This window comes from Hypanus sabinus, chromosome 2, assembly GCF_030144855.1.
Source record: "Hypanus sabinus isolate sHypSab1 chromosome 2, sHypSab1.hap1, whole genome shotgun sequence".
NCBI classification, from domain to species: domain Eukaryota; kingdom Metazoa; phylum Chordata; class Chondrichthyes; order Myliobatiformes; family Dasyatidae; genus Hypanus; species Hypanus sabinus.
Genome location: NC_082707.1, coordinates 44263875 through 44281106, shown reverse-complemented (window position 1 = coordinate 44281106; position 17232 = coordinate 44263875). Strand labels below are relative to the sequence as shown.

At 37.6% G+C, this 17232-nt stretch overlaps 1 protein-coding gene across 2 annotated transcripts in view; it reads left to right on the top strand.

Annotated features, from left to right (window-relative positions):
• LOC132378331 (chloride channel protein 2-like) overlaps positions 1 to 17232 on the top strand; it is a 506358-nt gene that overhangs the window by 384868 nt on the left and 104258 nt on the right. For both annotated transcript variants that reach the window (XM_059945154.1, XM_059945148.1), the window contains exons 16-17: positions 9358 to 9491; positions 16851 to 17041. In XM_059945154.1, the coding sequence (XP_059801137.1) occupies positions 9358 to 9491; positions 16851 to 17041 (325 nt within the window). The remainder of the gene's footprint in view (positions 1 to 9357; positions 9492 to 16850; positions 17042 to 17232) is intronic.

Here is a 17232-nt window from a genome sequence, read left to right as displayed (position 1 = left end):
TTACTAGCAACTAAGCACCCATAAAAAGGAGAGCTTTGTTTGAAATAAGCACGTGTGATGCTTCTGTGAAATACTATTTGATGCATGTTTACAAATTAGTAGCAGGTCTTGCATAGATCCCTGTTCAATCAAAGCAATGCTACTTGCAAATGTTCCTGCCGTGTAGTTCAGCATAACCAATAACATTTTGATAAAAACAAACTTTAAAATATTACATCAAACTTCGAAGCTTTGCAGACAGGTGTTCTGGCAGATTGTTTCACCATATCTCAGTACATGTGACAATAATACAATAAATACTAATTACCAAAGCAGCATATTTCAACAGTTCAGAGTCTAGCAAACTCCTGAAAACACATACATGGTGATCCCTTTCACCTTGCTACAGTATTTCACATGGCTCAGATATACCTGTGCTCTCAGTGGAGTCAGTATTCATCACTTTCTTTTATCACTCTCCATCCACACAAAAAGACTTATCAGGTTTCTTGGTCTCTTACATTTAAAGGAAGTTTTTAAATTAAATATTCTCTTCTCATTGTTCTGTGCTAGTAAAACTCCATTCATGCCAGCAATTTTAATTTTTTTGCTCCTTTCTTCCATTTGCAGCCATTTCACCAAGCTTCTGCCTTTTAAGTTTTCCCACTCAAATCTTCTTGAAGAGTATTTTTCATGTTCCGTTAGAATTACCTTCCTTTGGTTCTTAGCTGGAGAAAATTGAACACTGTCCTCTAATTCTTTATTCAGTTTTACAGAATTTTGTTTTTGCAAATCTCAACAAAATATAATAGTATTTTTCTGCAATCCTGCTCTTCTTTGGGACACTTTTTTTCTATAAAATTACATATTTGATGATTTCTCTTGCTGTATATCTTCCTGTGCATTTAGTTTGATGAGAAACATAAAGAACTGTTTTTTTGTGTGCTAACAAAACAGAGAATCAAGATACTTGTCTTTAAAACACTGTGAAATTTTGATATAGAAGTTGTAATGGATTACCTGCTGTTCTGGAAGGTCTTCAGAATTGACAAGCTCGTGATCCCAATAGTTTCTGTTTTCCCATTCATGCTAAGTAAGGAATCAGTGATCTTCAAGTACGGAGGGCACCTTCTGACATTGGGTGCATTGAATATTTAAGTCATGATCATTTTAGGGTCCTAATATAAGAGTGGTTACCTGTGACAGGACATATGCCTTAAGCAGCTTAACCAGCCATTCTTAATGGGACGGTTGCAGTGCTCTCAGAAAGAGGTTATTGAAACAAAAATATTTAATTTCTGTGAGAGGCAGGTGTCTTCTCCTGTAACCCCTTGGTGTTATCTTTAACTTGCTTCCTTATTAGTTCCTTGGATACTAAGAGGAATGATGAGCCCAATGTGATACCTGCAGACTAGGATACCCTTGTTAAGTCAGATGGGTAGCTCCGGAGGTGATGTGCCACCTCTTTTATTTAAGTTGGGTTTTTGTGAGCTCCCTACAAAGGAATTTGGCAATCTCAATGGCAATCCCTTGCCCTTTCTCCACTTAGAATAGTTACACCCGAGGGATTTCCATGGGTCATTAGGGATGTCAGCCTTTTCAAAGAGGCCTTTGGAATGGCTTTGACCATTCCTGGTGTTTGTTTGGTAATCTCTTACCATGGCGGAACTCAGTGGAGTTTGTAAATATTAAGGAAATATGGGCAAAGTGCAAGGAAATGACTCTGAGGTTAAAAAATTAGCATTGATCTAATTTAACAGTGGAGCAAATACAAGGAGTCAAATATCCTACCCTGGTTTCTGTTTTCCGTATTGTTCTGTCTTTTTCAGGATTCTGGTATTGAGCACGTGAACAATGTGCTTGCACGTAGAAAGTGAATGATTGAAACTTGGTGCTAGGAATGCTTCTGCTTTGAACTTCCCTGAGACAGGGCACGAGGGACATTAGCCGTTGGTGTTGCCCCGAGTGCCTTGTTCTGGGAAGTTAAAGATACAGAGGTCTACAGAGCAACAGGGATTTATAAGTGCCTTCCTCTGGGAAGTTTGTTAACTCAGAGATATACAGATGAGCAGGAATCACTGCTGTCTGCTTGACTGTGCATTTTGTGTTTGCTTCGAGGTGTTGACCTTCAAATACATGTGCCCCTGCATTACAATGGACTCAGTTCTTTGGAAACAAATTTTTGGGTAGCAGGGGAATTGAGGATTATGGGGGAAAGGCAGGTAGGTGGACTGAGTCCACAGCCAGACCAGCCGTGATCTTATTGAATGGAGGGACAAGCTTGACAAGCCAGGTGGCTGACTTCTGCACCTATTTCATATTTTCTTATATTCTTATGAAACAATTTTCCATAATTTGAGGCCATGTCATCTGCTCATGCATCATTAAACATGAGTTTATTACAATTATGTTTATTTATTTACTTTTATTCGCATAAATTATATGAGAATGAGTTTTATTTTTTATCTCAAATTTTTGGTAGTGTTTTGTGAATTTTGTAACAATTTCTCAGCAAACTATTAGCATCCTCATAGGTTATCGACTGGAACCTACAAACACAAACAACCAACAGAACACAAGGCACGTGTGAAAGCAGCTAAATCAAGAACTTTGAATTCATTCATTTTAAAGACAGCATGTCAAGAGGATTCCATGAAAAATCTCATTCATAGATTTTTACTTCCAGTTTTATAATATTCACAATTCAATAATGCATAGATTCTAGGAAGGAAATTCATTTTAACTTTATAGGTCATTATCTCCTTTTATTTATATTAAGTTTTGACACTGTATCTTCCTCCGCAGCAGGCAGGATTTACTTAGTCGAGGGCAGTTACTTTCCAAAAGGCTTTTACTAACAAATGATAACCTTATAAAGCTATCAATCAAGCTAAGTCTCTAGAGTGTTGAATCAGAAATGTATATAATTTGATGACCGGTGTCCTTCTGTGAAATGTACAGTTGTATTTCTGTCGAATGTGGTCTAAATGTCAGATGGTGGAAGAAAGCCTAAGCAATTTGTAGCAAAACAGGTCAGATTTGGGACCCAGCAGAAAACAGGAAGAACATCCTAATGAGAAGTAATTTTACACACTGTGATGTAATTCATCCAGGATTTGAGGCAGCAATGATTTAGAATGTACAGTCTTTTCTGTGCATCAAGGATGTGAACAGAAACAAGGAGGACATGCCAAACTCTCAGTAAATGTTTTTGGCTTTATCAATAGCTGTGTCATGATAAATGTTGAAACAAAATGTTCATATATTGGAACAATTGTTATCGAACCTCGAAATAAAGCACCTGCAAGATATCAGAAAATTAGATACAGTTAAAGCTTTCTTGGAAAGATGTACAACAAAGGGAATATTAGAAGCTCTATAAATCAGAATCTCAAGCACCTGTGATAAGAAGTAGGAGCAGGAGTCGGCCATCTGGCCCGTCGAGCCTGCACCGCCATTCAATAAGATCATGGCTGATCTGGCCATGGACTCACCAACACCTACCTGCCTTTTCCCCATAACCTTTAATTCCCCTACTTTGCAAAAATCTTACATCTAACCTGAAAAAGATTTATCACCATGTAATGGTTGGCATCTGTCTGTCTCAAAGGACAATAGGTGATGATCATCAATATCACAAGTCTGGGCGGAAGGTATGGAGATCCTGAGATGTCCATTAGTCAAAATCATACCTGTGGTCCTCACAAGTGTAGTCTCTTGCTGTTGGAGAGGCTAGGTACTGGTAGGGAGAGACTTACTCATTCAGCTCTCCGTCTGGCAGGACTGCTAACCAGCGGTGGTAGCTGAAAGTGAGAGTGACAAGTACTACCCACTAAGCCATCACACTAGACACATCATAACAACCATTTTGAAACCACCATGAACTACTTCTAGTTCAAAGGTTCATTTATTATCAAAGTATAGAACTCTGAGAATCATCTTCTCCAGATAGCCACAAAACATTAAAAAACCATGGAAGCCAATCAATGAAAAACATCAACCCCCCCATATATAAAAAAAACTTGCAAACCCCAAGCCCCCTTACTCACACAAAAAAAACTAACAGATCACTCCACGTGGAAAACACTAGACCATCAAACCCCAAACTGCCAACCCCCTCCTTTGCACGAAAATACTAACAGATAGCTCCCAAGCAAGAACAGGCAAAAACACAAGAGTGCAAAAAAAACACATAGAACTAAAAGAGGCCAGTCTGAACTACAGTTAGTTTGAACTCTCATCCACAGGGAGCAGCTGTATCGTGGGGCTGCAAATTGCCCAATTCAGAAACAACTGCAAATTGTTATTTAGCAAGGGTAAGCTCGGCTCAACTTAAAGGTGCCTGAATGTGTTCATTCCACATTGATTTTCAGCTTATATTAACTGTAAAAGCAGTCTAATAATCTAAGAGTCATAAACTCTATAACTCACCATGGAAGCAGGCCATTTGGTCCAACTAGTTCATGCCAATCAAGATGCCCAACCATACTGGTCCCACTTGTCCGTGTTTACCCCATGATCTTCATGGGATGGAACTACAACATGTGATATCAACTATGTTGCTTAAAGTGCTAATGGTAGTTGCTCATTGAGAGAGAAAAGTTGTATTCATAACATGCAACATCGAAAGGCACAGGGACCTTAGTCTGTGGTTCCTCCTCACAGGGCCTTTGCATGAGCTGCGTCCTGCAACGTGGACCATCACGGCCATAGGCATTTTAACTTTGACCTGCTCTGCAGCTGAAGTTTTGTGGCTACCACCTGTCAGTAACTTGATAATGTGCTCGCTTGTCAACATTTTGGAACCAATTTTGCTCAAGTAGTGACCAAACTACAGATGCTACTTGATCAACTTCTTTGGCCCATGTTTATTTAAGCAAGTCAATGTTGAGGGAGAAATACTGGCCAGATTAGAAAAGCAAGGCATTTTCTCAAACTTTCATTTGCAAGCTCGCTATGCACAAGTGACCCTCTAAACCACACATACCAAATTCTGAAACAGCTACTGAAATTTTATTGTGGAAATATACATGTTATCGTCATTCAGTTTTTAAAGAGATATATCTCATTTGTGAGATCAATACATTATTAATGTTTTTGAGGGGCCATTTGCTGTTAAATACTGAAGGTTACAGGAAAATTGGGGCGCCACGGTGGCGAAGCAGGTAGTGCGTGCTGTTACAGCTTAGGGGCTCTGGAGTTTGGAGTACAATTCTGGAGTCATCTGTAAGGCGTCTGTATGTGGAACGTGTGGGTTTTACCCCAAGTCCTCCTGTGTCCTCCCACAATCCAACGACATACCAGGTAGGATTTGTCATTGTAAATTGCCCCGTGATTAGTTAGGGGTTAAACGAGGGTTGCTAGGGCGACAAGGCTTGAAGGCCTGGATGGCCCTACTCCATACTGTATTGTTAAATAAATAAATAGAAATAAAATTTTGATGTGTTGCTTTTTGGTCTGCTCTGTCAGGAAGGCAGCTGAATGGTGGAGCAAACCCTGCACAAAGATCTAGAGGCAATAAATCAAAAGCCATTATACTTTATTAGCTTTTGGTCTCATAAGGTTCATTCCATTCCAAGATATTTTCGATATTCGGATTGCTATTTCATGTTTAGACAGCAGATCGGTATTTTGCTTTAATATTTCAACCACTTATTCATGTTGATGTGCTTGTGCACAGTGTTCAACAAATTTGTCTCCAGCAAATGTATCATTGTTTTCTGTACCAAGGAACTCACACTGTTGCTGAGCAACCAATGAGAAGCAGCCAGTTAGCTATTTTTGTAGGTAGAAACAATTTAATTTGGTTAGTTGTTCAGAATATGGCTCAAATCTCATTATCTCGAAGAAGTATGGGAGGTTCAGGTGATAGGCAATTTCTTCAAAAGCTTTGATGCAAAAATTACCTGTTTGACATCAATGAAGGAGTTACTGTAGTTCAGAGACTCTGTACTGCTTGGAGAGCAATACTGTATTCTGAGGAGTAGGCCGTGTTGGGAAGTGGAATTTGAGAAAGCAAAACAACTGTCAAGTATTCATCCCGAACTGGAAGTGTCAACTGCACTGCATTGCAGTAGCAGTGAACTCAAATTCAATTTCTGAAGTTCGGTTCCACTGTGATATTGAGTTTTGGAACCAATTTGGAAATTGTAGCCATGACAATGGCTGGAGATGAATTACTGGTGACTTGTTATGAATCATTGACTGCATCACAATTTGAATATTGGCACCGCTTGCATTCAAAGTTAAAAGTAAATTTATCATCAAAGTATATGTATGTTACCATATATTACCTTGAAAATCATTTTATTTCAAGAATCTACAGGGTAAAAAGAAATTCTATTTATTTTATGAACAAACTATACATAAAGAGACAAAGACTGACAAGCAACCAATGTGCAAAACAAGACAAATTGTACAAATAAAAATAATACTGTACAGAGAGCATGAGTTGTATAGAGTCCTTGAAAGTGAAGTTGGTTGGCTGTGGAATCAGTTCTGGGTAGTGGTAAGTGAAGTTACCCACCGAGGATCCAGTTGCAGTTGTGGGGGACCACTCCTTTTAAAAAAAAATGTCAAGCCTTTGAAGTTAGTGCTGGTGTGATTTCTCAGAAATGAAAGAGTTCATTTATGTGGAGAGGCTTCAGAAATTGGAGTTACACCCCATAAAGCAACGGAGTTTAAGGGGAGATTTAAATGGGATGTTTCAAGTGATATTGAGGTAATAGAATGGATGACAGAAATTAACTTCAGTGCCTGAATCACTGGTCACATAAGTGTGGTAATTGAGATAAGTGCAATGACTTTCTAATTAGTTCCTTTAAGCATTCCTTGAATGCATTGCATGGAAGGATGTTGGAAATAAATAATGCAGTGACTTTTGATTTTCAAAAATAATGTACTCCTTTGCTTTCTTACTGTTCCTGCATGATAATTTCTCATGATCCATGTCCAAGGTGCTGATTCCCGTCTGAGTACCAGCACATGCTGATCTTCCAATGTTCAAAAAACTTCTCCTTTTACCATATTTTACCAGAATTAATTGATTCATATTTCCCCATAATCATACTGCAACTTCCTTCCTATTAGCCACCCTCTTAAGTGATCCAAATCACCTTGCAGAGGTCTTGAGTCTACAGTCCGCTTTCACATTCAGCAAGGTCATACTTTGTACTTTCATCAGAATTATTGAAACGGATTGCATATAGTTGAGAAGCAAGCACTGAAATTCCCTCAAGTCCTTATTGCTACTGTTCAATCTTCAAACTGTGTAAAATATTTCACATATTGAGGATATCATGAGCCCCAATCTGGCATAACATTCTCTTTTTGGCACCAAATTAATTGTCTTTTGGAAACTCAAGTAGAATATATTCATCAGTTCCTCCTCATCTACTGTGCCAATTATATCCTCAAACAAAATCTAATGAAGTTGACTGGCACATTTTCAAAATTGTTTTGAGTTGATTCCTTTAGGCACTGTCATTGCAAATGTGAGGATGGAATATGTCTCTAGAACCCCTTCTAGTAAAGCTTAATTAATCAATTTACAGTGTTTATTACGGATGGAAGTTATTTAACTAACTAACTTGGCATTATCTCCTGGATGTTGCTATTATGTTAGTGTTGGTGATGTGAGAATTGTGACAGGTGAACCAGCAAACATCTGTGGATGGACAAGGACCCAGAATTAACCTTTAATACGATTAAGCACCAGCTCATTAAGCTCTGTTACTTTTCACATTAATGATTCCAAGTGCAGTGAGGATAATACTAATTTCTAGCATTTAATAAGCATCTTGAGTTTTCGTGTTGCCAAGAAAATAGAGGAAATGGGTAGAAAAGGTCATATAATGTAGTAGTTTCAAAAGGGACTAAAATACAATGCTTTAATGTCTATGGGAAATATCGAATAGAAGAAAAGTCACTTTAGTGCTTACGTATGAAATCATTGAGGCCTATTGAAAGATCAGCAGGCAGTCGTCTATATTGGCAAAAATACATAATCATTGAAGGCAATGCTGAGAGTTGTCTCCGGTAACTGAGTGAACAATTGCGATGTATAAACGAGGTGATAAAAAGAAGCATCTAATACAGGGCAGGCTTAATGGGAGATTTTACTTTTTAGTTAACATGATCAGTCTAGTTGTCAAAAAAAAAGATTGATCTTTCTTAGCTCGGTCTGAGTAATTTCTGAAACAATATATACTGGTACCAATTAAGGACAAGCCTTTTTTTTTTAAGTTAAAGTAATGAAACAAGTCGGGTCTTTGAAATTAAAATAAATTTTGGAATCTGAAACCAGCAGTTCAGACAGCATCAATGGAGAAGGAAGCAGTTAACATTCCTGGCTGATGACCTTTTATCATAACTTGCTAAAATTGGAAATGAAAGATGTTTTAAGTTGCATAGAATAGTGGTGGAGTGAGAGTGACAGGGATGTATGTGGCAGGTGGAGACCAGGAGAGGCTGGAAGAAGCAGACACTGAGAGAGGGTAATGAAGACTTGTTAGTTGCTGCTGCTATTTCTGGAGAAGATATAATCAGCAGGTGAATGAGGACAGAAGAGGGAGGAAAAATACATTATTAGTACTATATGAAGCACAGTAGCTGCTGGGAATCTGAAATACAAGAGCATGATAGAAGTACCCAGCAAATCAGACAGAATCTGTGGAGATCTTTCAACTGGCAAGATCCATTTTAAATTATAGTATACACCAAGCAAAGAGCTGGTGTGCTAGATGGGGTGACTGGTTTGTGTTTGTGGTTAAAAAAAACACTCAAACTTTATGTTGCACAACTACATTCTGTCCTGCATGTAATTAATTCATTTTGAGCATAATTCCTCATGTGTTTGCCCTCTTATCATACAGAAGGGATGCAACATCTATTCTAAGCACCAAAGATTTCCTGAACAGTCCATCTCCACTGCTAATTGATGGTTTTCACCTGTTTTGCAAAGTCATCTATTTTCCAACCCAGAAGAATGCAAGGAGTAAACTGTCAGCTTGATTCATCTAGTCAATTGTGTCTTTACTTTCTCCCTTGATACATTGTTCTAGTAAAATCTGTGATATTTGGTCTTGAAAATTTAAGTTAGTCCCAAATTCCCCATTGGGACACAATTATAAATGTGTCAAATGACGCATGCTGATTTACTTACAGACGGCCGAACCTTGATTTAAAATTGTCATGCTAAAGTAATTGTGAGGGAAATTCAAACAATCACATTAGAAGAATAATTCTATAGCAGTACAGTGGATAAGTTCAGGATTATGTTTTTCCTTTTGCCATTCATGCATATGCTTAGATCTTTTGACTTCAGACAGTCAGCGGAATTCTTTTACAGATCATTTCATTTTGAAATATTCTTTTCAGAAAATATAACATCCGTGTGGAAGATATCATGGTAAGGGACATCCGATTCGTCATTGTAAACTGCAAGTACAGGGACTTGCAGGATCTCCTTCACAGCACCAAACTTAAACATCTTCCTCTTGTTGAGTCGGCAGGTAAGAAAATAAGCAGCATTGAATAATTTCTGATAAGACTATGAATTAGAGAGGTTTCTGCATGCTAAGGAACCTGAACTTTACTTGAATTATGAAGGACTATTTTTGCAATTATTAGACTTGCTTTGCTTTGATATTCCTTCAGGAAGTACAATTCATTATCCACGCCTGTCAATTTGGAAATCACTTTGGTCTGGAACAACTTATTAGAGGTCTAAAAGGATATAGTACAGGATTTTTATTTTAGAATGATATCAGCAGCATTGCATATTTTTATTAAAGAATTACTGGAATATTGTTGTTCTGTAAAATTCAGTTTCTGAAGTATTTTTCTGTAACATATCCATGCCATGGAACTTTTCATTGTCCTTGTTTTGACATCATTGTCAAGGGCAGCATTTAATGTCTATCCGTAATTGACCTTGCAAAAGCTATGGTGAGCCTTGAGCCTCAACAATCGTGATGAACGCATTTCCACGGTTATGTTATTACATTTTGATATAGTGGTTTGACACTACTGGGTGACTTACTAAATTCGTTCAGAGGGCAATTAATAGTCAACCACTTGATCCTTGGCTCGAACTATATACAATCAGGATCGGGTTAGGCTGGTAGAATTTTTCCCCAAAATTGTAACAGTTAAGTTTTTGACAATAGAGTTACATCATTAGTTTTTATTTAATACTAACTAACTTAATTAACTGTATTTAAATTCCATAGATGCAAACTCTTGTCTGCAGGCCATTAGTCCAGGCCTCTGCATCACCGCTCCGGTATTACCAACAGAAATTTACTATTTCCATATTTAAGTACTATGGAGATAATATTAAATCTAGCTGAGTTATATATCTTAAGCACAGTTTGTATATAAATTGCACAGTTGCAGCAGATCGATAATGGCTGTTTAATGCCAACACAAAAAGATAAAATTAATCCCCAAAGCTGAAACTGAGAAATGCTCATTTGTGTCTCCCTTGCTGCCTTCAGCATTGTTAACAGAGCTCCGTTCGCATCAGCAAAGTAATTGAAGCACAAATATTGAAATTTCCAATTGTGCGTTTTATGACTTTTTTGTATTTATTCTCTTAATTTACTTTTTTTAGTTGCTGAATGTTAAGAGCTGTTTAAATTACCTACCTGATATCAGTACTCTAAACCAGACTAAGCCAGTAAGGAAACAAATAATTGGCTACACAGGAGTCATGATTTCCCGTTCCCTGAAAGTGCCCTCTTTAAATAGTTGGGCCACTGCAGTAATTAAGTCAGGATAAATTTAAATTGAATAAAAAGAGCTCAATTGTAAAACAGAAGAAGTCAACAGAGTGTGAAGTTCATTGTCACTGGAAATTAAACTTTGAACTGTTGTTAGATTTTTTTTTCTATTTTCTGAGTGAGTGAGAAGAATTTTATTCTCGCTAATTTGGCATTGTAGGGAAAGGCTGGATTTTAAATGCATGGAAACAGCAGCACAAGAAACCTTTGGGTGTTCATAAGCCCTTTTTACTCTCAAAAGAGTGCAGCAATCGCATAGAGCGATGGGTGATCAACTAAAGATCACAGAGGGAGACCAGATTCACAACTCCAGAAAATCCCTGACATATTGGTATTGTGTGAGTGAGGTTTGGGCTTGACCAATGTGAACTGGGCTGTAACAACAGCTCAGGCACGAGTTTGGGAGCATCTCTGTCAAGCAACGAGCTCGGGCTTTTTTTTTGTCTGATTTAATAAAGTAGAGCGAGCAAAAACATGTTAATAACACAAATCACAAATTTAATAAGAATTAATTGAAAAATGACCAAATGATTGAGAAGTTGCAGAACCTGGGCCTCTTAACCACCCTCTGAAATTGGATTCTCAACTTCCTAACCGGAAGACCACAGTCTGTGCGGATTGGTGATAAAATATCCTCCTCGCTGACAATCAACACTGCCGCACCTCAGGGCTGTGTGCTTAGCCCACTGCTCTACTCTCTATATACTCATGATTCTGCAGCTAGGCATTGCTCAAATACTCTCATTAAATTTGCTGACAATAGAACCATTGTTGGTAGAATCTCAGGTGGTGAGGAGAGCATACAAGAGTGAGATATGCCAACTAGTGGAATGGTGCCACAGCAACAACCTGGCATTCAACGTCAATAAGACAAAAGAGCTGATTGTGGACTTTGGGAAGGGTAAGACGAAGGAACACAAACCAATCCTCACAGAGGGATCAGAAGTGGAGAGAGTGAGCAGCTTCAAGTTCCTGGGTGTTAAGATCCCTGGTCCCAACATATTGATATAGTCATAAAGAAGGCAAGACTGTGGCTATACTTTATTAGGAGTTTGAAGAGATTTGGCATGTCAACAAATACACTCAAAAACTTCTATAGTTATACCATGCAGAGCATTCTGACAGGCTGCATCACTGTCTGGTATGGAGGGGCTACTGCACAGGACCGAAAGAAGCTACAGAAGGTTGTAAATCTAGTCATCTCCACCTTGGGTACTAGCCTACAAAGCACCTAGAACATCTTTAGGGAGTGGTGTCTCAGAAAGGCAGCGTGCATTATTAAAGACCTCCAGCATCCTGGGCATGCCCTTTTCTCACTGTTACCATCAGGTAGGAGGTACAGAAGCCTGAAGGCACACACTCAGTGATTCAGGAACAGCTTCTTCCCCTCTGCCATCCAATTCCTAAATGGACTTTGAAGCTTTGGACACTACCTCACTTTTTTTTAAATATACAGTATTTCTGATTTTGCTCTTTTTTAATTTATTCAATATACATAATTGATTTACTTGTTTTTATTTCTTATGTTTTATTTTATTTATTATTTATTTTCTCTCTCTGCTAGATTATGTATTGCATTGAACTGCTGCTGCTAAGTTAACACATTTCACGTCACATGCCGGTGATAATAAACCTGATGCTGATGTACTGAAGAAGTATAGTAGTGATATTGTGCATCTTTTGTTGAAGACATGATATAAATATGTGAGAAGTAGGCAGTACGAGTTTGTTATCCAAGACCATGAAATGAAGTCCTGTCATAGCAAAGAGAAAGTATTCTCAACAACACTAACCACAAAACTGCCAGTATGTCATAAGAAGACACGTTGTTCACTGAAGCCCTTCACAGAAGGAAACCTGGTATCCTTACCCAAACTTGTCTGCTTGAGACCCCAGACCCCTAAACATGGTTCACTCTTAACTGCTTTCTTGATTCAGAACAATTAGGTTGACATTGTTAAAATTGCCAGCAGTGTCTACATCACGTTCAATTCAATTCAAATTTAATTGTCATTCAACCATACATGAATATCCGTGAATACAGCCAAACAAAACAGTGCTGTTCCAGGGCCAAAGTGCAGAATGTAGTACCAACAGTCACACACAGCACAAAGCATGCATAGTACATACTAAATAGCAAGCACATGTAAAATACAGTTTGTCATCTGCCAAGCGAATACTGGGTGAGGCAGCACTGACTCAAGCGTGGACACCGCACGATATCACCCTTGGTGAAGCGCACCAGTTTCGACGACTTTTTCCTGATGGCTGTAAACTACAGCCTGAGGCCTAGGCCTTGCTGTGACCGAGGCCACACACTTCCTCCACTGTCCGCCAATAAATCAGTGATTAAGACTTGCGGCACTCCACATTAACAATATCCAAAAGGGTCTTGAAAGAATGAGTGAATAAATGAGAAAGATGTACATTTATACTAAGAGGTAAGTAACAAAGGTGTTAAGGAAGAAGAAATGTACTGCAGAAATTAAAAACAAATAAGTTGTGAGACTAGAACCAAATAGTTAAGGTAAATTGATGTTTACAATGGGAAAGGGTTGGAGGTGGTATATACTAGGAGTTGGAAAGTGTTTTCTGAATAGCATATATAAACAACACAGTATAAATTTTCAAATCATTCCACAAATATAAATGAGAATTGGCAAACATCTAGGTAACTGGTGTCTAGATTGTGTAGTCAGGCAGCAAAAGTTCACAATGGATTTGATTATGTTTTGGAAGGGAAAAACAAGGAATAAATGTTTGGTATAAACGCAAGATTCTGTAGATCCTGGAAATCTTGAGCAACACACACAAAATGCTGGAGAAACTCAGCTGGTCAGGCAGCATCTATGGAGGGGAATAAACAGTCACCGTTTCAGGCCAAGGCCCTTCAGCTGCTTTCTTCCCTCCGTAGATGCCGCCTGACCTGCTGAGTTTCTCCAGCATTTTGTGTCTGTTGAATAAATGTTTGTAATTTATAAAGATTTGCTGAAGGCTGGGGTTGCGTAAAGTGTACAGTTTTGGTGGCAAGTTACGTACAAGGGATTCGAGCATTAAGTTAACACTCTGCTGCTGGGAATTAGGAATAATGTATGTTTATGAAAGAACTGGGATGGTCACTGATTTTTATCCAGAATCAAAGCTGGCTGAGGTGTAGAAAACTTGGAATTTGGGAATGCTCCATATTCTGCAACCTATGCAATAAAGTCTGGATTATTTTAGCAGCCAGGTCTCAGATTTTTGACTTTTTGTTTAAGAGAGAAGGTTAAAATTGAAACTGACAAGATACAGTGGGCTGTTTCTGAATCAAATTATACATACAAGAAGTAATTTTTTTAATTTTTCCTTTTTGAATTAATTCATTGATTGATTAATTGATTCAAAAACAGACAATTAAGCAAGGAATTCATAAGTCAAGACAAAAATGGGAAACTGATTTAAATATTAAAATTGATGAAACAAGTTGGTCAAGACTATGCCTTGGCAGTATGACAAATACAATATATGTCCGACTTAGATTAGTACAATACAATTTTTTACATCAATTATATATTACACCACAAAAAATAAATAGATTAAACCCAAATTTATCTGACCAATGTTTTCGATGTAATCAAGAAATTGGTACTTTTTTACACTCTACTTGGTTTTGTTTTAAAATTCAACCTTTTTGGATAAATTTAAGACTTTTACTGGAACAAATTATTGGAATACAACTTCCACATAACCCAATATTATTTTTATTAGGCGATATTGAAGGGATAATACCGAAACCTAAATTGAATAAATATCAGAAAAAATTTATAAAAATTGCATTGGCAGTAGCCAAAAAAGCTATTGCAGTTACTTGGAAATCAGATTCATACTTAACTATGGACAGTTGGAATAATGAAATATTTAGTTGCATTCCACTTGAAAAAATTACTTACAATTTAAGAAATGAATATGATGTATTTTTGAAAATTTGGCACCCTTATTTACAAAAGATAGGATTAAATATATAGGTCCTTCGAAGATAAAATTTTTAGCTATTTGGGGAAAAAAGATAAATAAAGATGTATACTAAAGCTATTTTGAACTCCATGGAGCATGTGGGGATCTTCCGATATCCAGGCACTCTTTCTTTCTTTTTTCTTTCTTTCTTTCTTTTATTTCTTTTTTCTTTCTTTTTTTTTAGATAGGGATGTTAAGGGGGGAAGGGTTAAGGGGAGGGGGGAGGGCTGATACTAATTTTCATTACTCTATTATTCTGTTCATTTTATGTAATTCTCTTAAAAATTTAATTAAAAATAAATTTTAAAAAAGATACTGTAGGCTACTTTAGAAAGGAAACATTGATTATGCAGAATTAAATGGAGTTTACATGTGACATATGCTATCTTTGGTAAACGCAATGTTTAGGAATTAGATTTGTTTATGTACTTGAGCTTGTGAAAGTGTATTTTCCAGCTTGATTCCTCTCTCTCTACTTGGAAGTGCTAATCTTGTTTCAACGGGTATTGATTTAACACTGTCATTAATTCACTCAAATTAAATAGCAAAAGAGATAAAGCAACATTGTTTATAACCTCTTGTGTTTTTGCTCCTTCTTCTGACATTTCCCAATATTTTTCATTTCTCTCATGCTTTCCATTCCTTTTTTCACTTCCTTCTTACTCTTTCCTGGTGCATTTTATCATTTTCTTGCTTCCAGTTTTGTACCTATGCATTGTGTGTCTAAACTGTCCTCTTTTCCCAGATCAGTTCTTGCATCTTGTTTGGCTTTCCAATGGCTCATTGTACAGACTAATAATAATTTATATACATCTGCAATTTGTAGTCATGGATAGTTGGTATCAGTTTGTATTGAACATGTTATACTCTTTTCAGAATATTTTAAAACTGATCAGTGGCTATTTGCAAAATAACTTCATCAGTTTACAAAATTGGTAGCAGAGATCTGAAGTGATTAGCAGTAGCTTATAAAAATAAAGATTAGCTCAATTAGTCACATGTACATCAAAACTTTGAAACATACAACAAAATGCATTGTCTACATCAACGACCAACCCACAGTCCAAGATGAACTGGGGTCAGCCTGTAATTGTCACCGTGCTTCCAGCAGCAACATAACATTCTTATAGCATACTAAACCTAACTTGTACTGTACACCCTTGGAATGTGGAAGGGAAACGAAGGACCTGGAGGAAATCCACACAGTCACAGGGACAACATGCAAGCTCCTTACAGACAGTGCTGGGAATTGGCCCTGCCGTGTGCATTAACCTTAACAGTTCTCATTAAGTCTTTTGATGTAGAGATATGACTCTAGGTACTTCAGAAAAATAAAATGTTTTAAACACCAGTAGGCAAATTGAGAGCTCGCTGTTGTTGCTGTTCTGTGAGATTGCAAGATGATATGCATACCTAATTTGATTGAGTGGGTGTAATTTAAAATGTTCCTAACCTCTGTAGGCTACCAATTTATACTCTGTTAAATACTGCACTGGATTATTAAACTGGCAGCCATGCTGCTTCCAACATCAGTGCTTTTATTATTGTTGGTTATAATGGATTCTCTACCTGAGTTTGCAAGCTGCACATTATGCAGTGCAGGAGTGTTCCTGACTTTTCAATCTCCCACGATGAGTTGTGTAAACTAATTATAATACTGTAAATGGTTTATCCAGCTAGTAAGTCATCTTAAAGTTGTACAATGTAACCATTGCTATGTATTACTTTCCCTGAAAATCTAATTTGTCTCTCCATTCTGAACAGTGTGCAACATTACTGTGGAAACCAAGCACACCCTGTGAAAACCTCTCACCCTTGTGTAATAATTCCAAAGCTCCCTTAACATCTTGGGTTATTGAGGTGACCTCTGTTTGCATGGATATTGATCTTTCTATCTGCCTGGTTGTGTTAGCAAAGCAAATATGAAAATTTGAAGCAGGTATGTACAGTTGTCTGTAGCTTGAATATAGATTATTCAAGCTGACAGGGAGTAGCACTGTAATGAACTGATTGGCAGACTTCAGCATTTAGGGTTCATATTGAATACTGGCTTCACATTTCTATGTATCTAACGTGGGATGATTTTATCTGTAGATTCCATGATTCTGCTGGGCTCCATTGAAAGGAATCATCTGCAAGCCCTGATTGATAATCAATTGAGCAGACAGAAGAGAATGGACTACCTGAGAAAGAAAGCTCAGGCAGAGGAAAAGGTAGATCCTGACTCGCTCAGAATTATCGATGAAGGAAACAAAGGCGCCCCTGACGCTGGAGTCAGATTTGAGGTAAAGATTTGTATCCACATTAATAAAACATCCAAATCACTGAATAGCCACCCATTATTTTCTCAGCTTTAAGCTGTTTTATTTCAACATTCTGTAAATGCTGTTGGTGTTGATGGTAGGTAGTCAGCCCATGGTAAAGTGGCATTACCAGTTCTGAGACTCCTGTACAATCTGCTCAGAATGCACAGTCT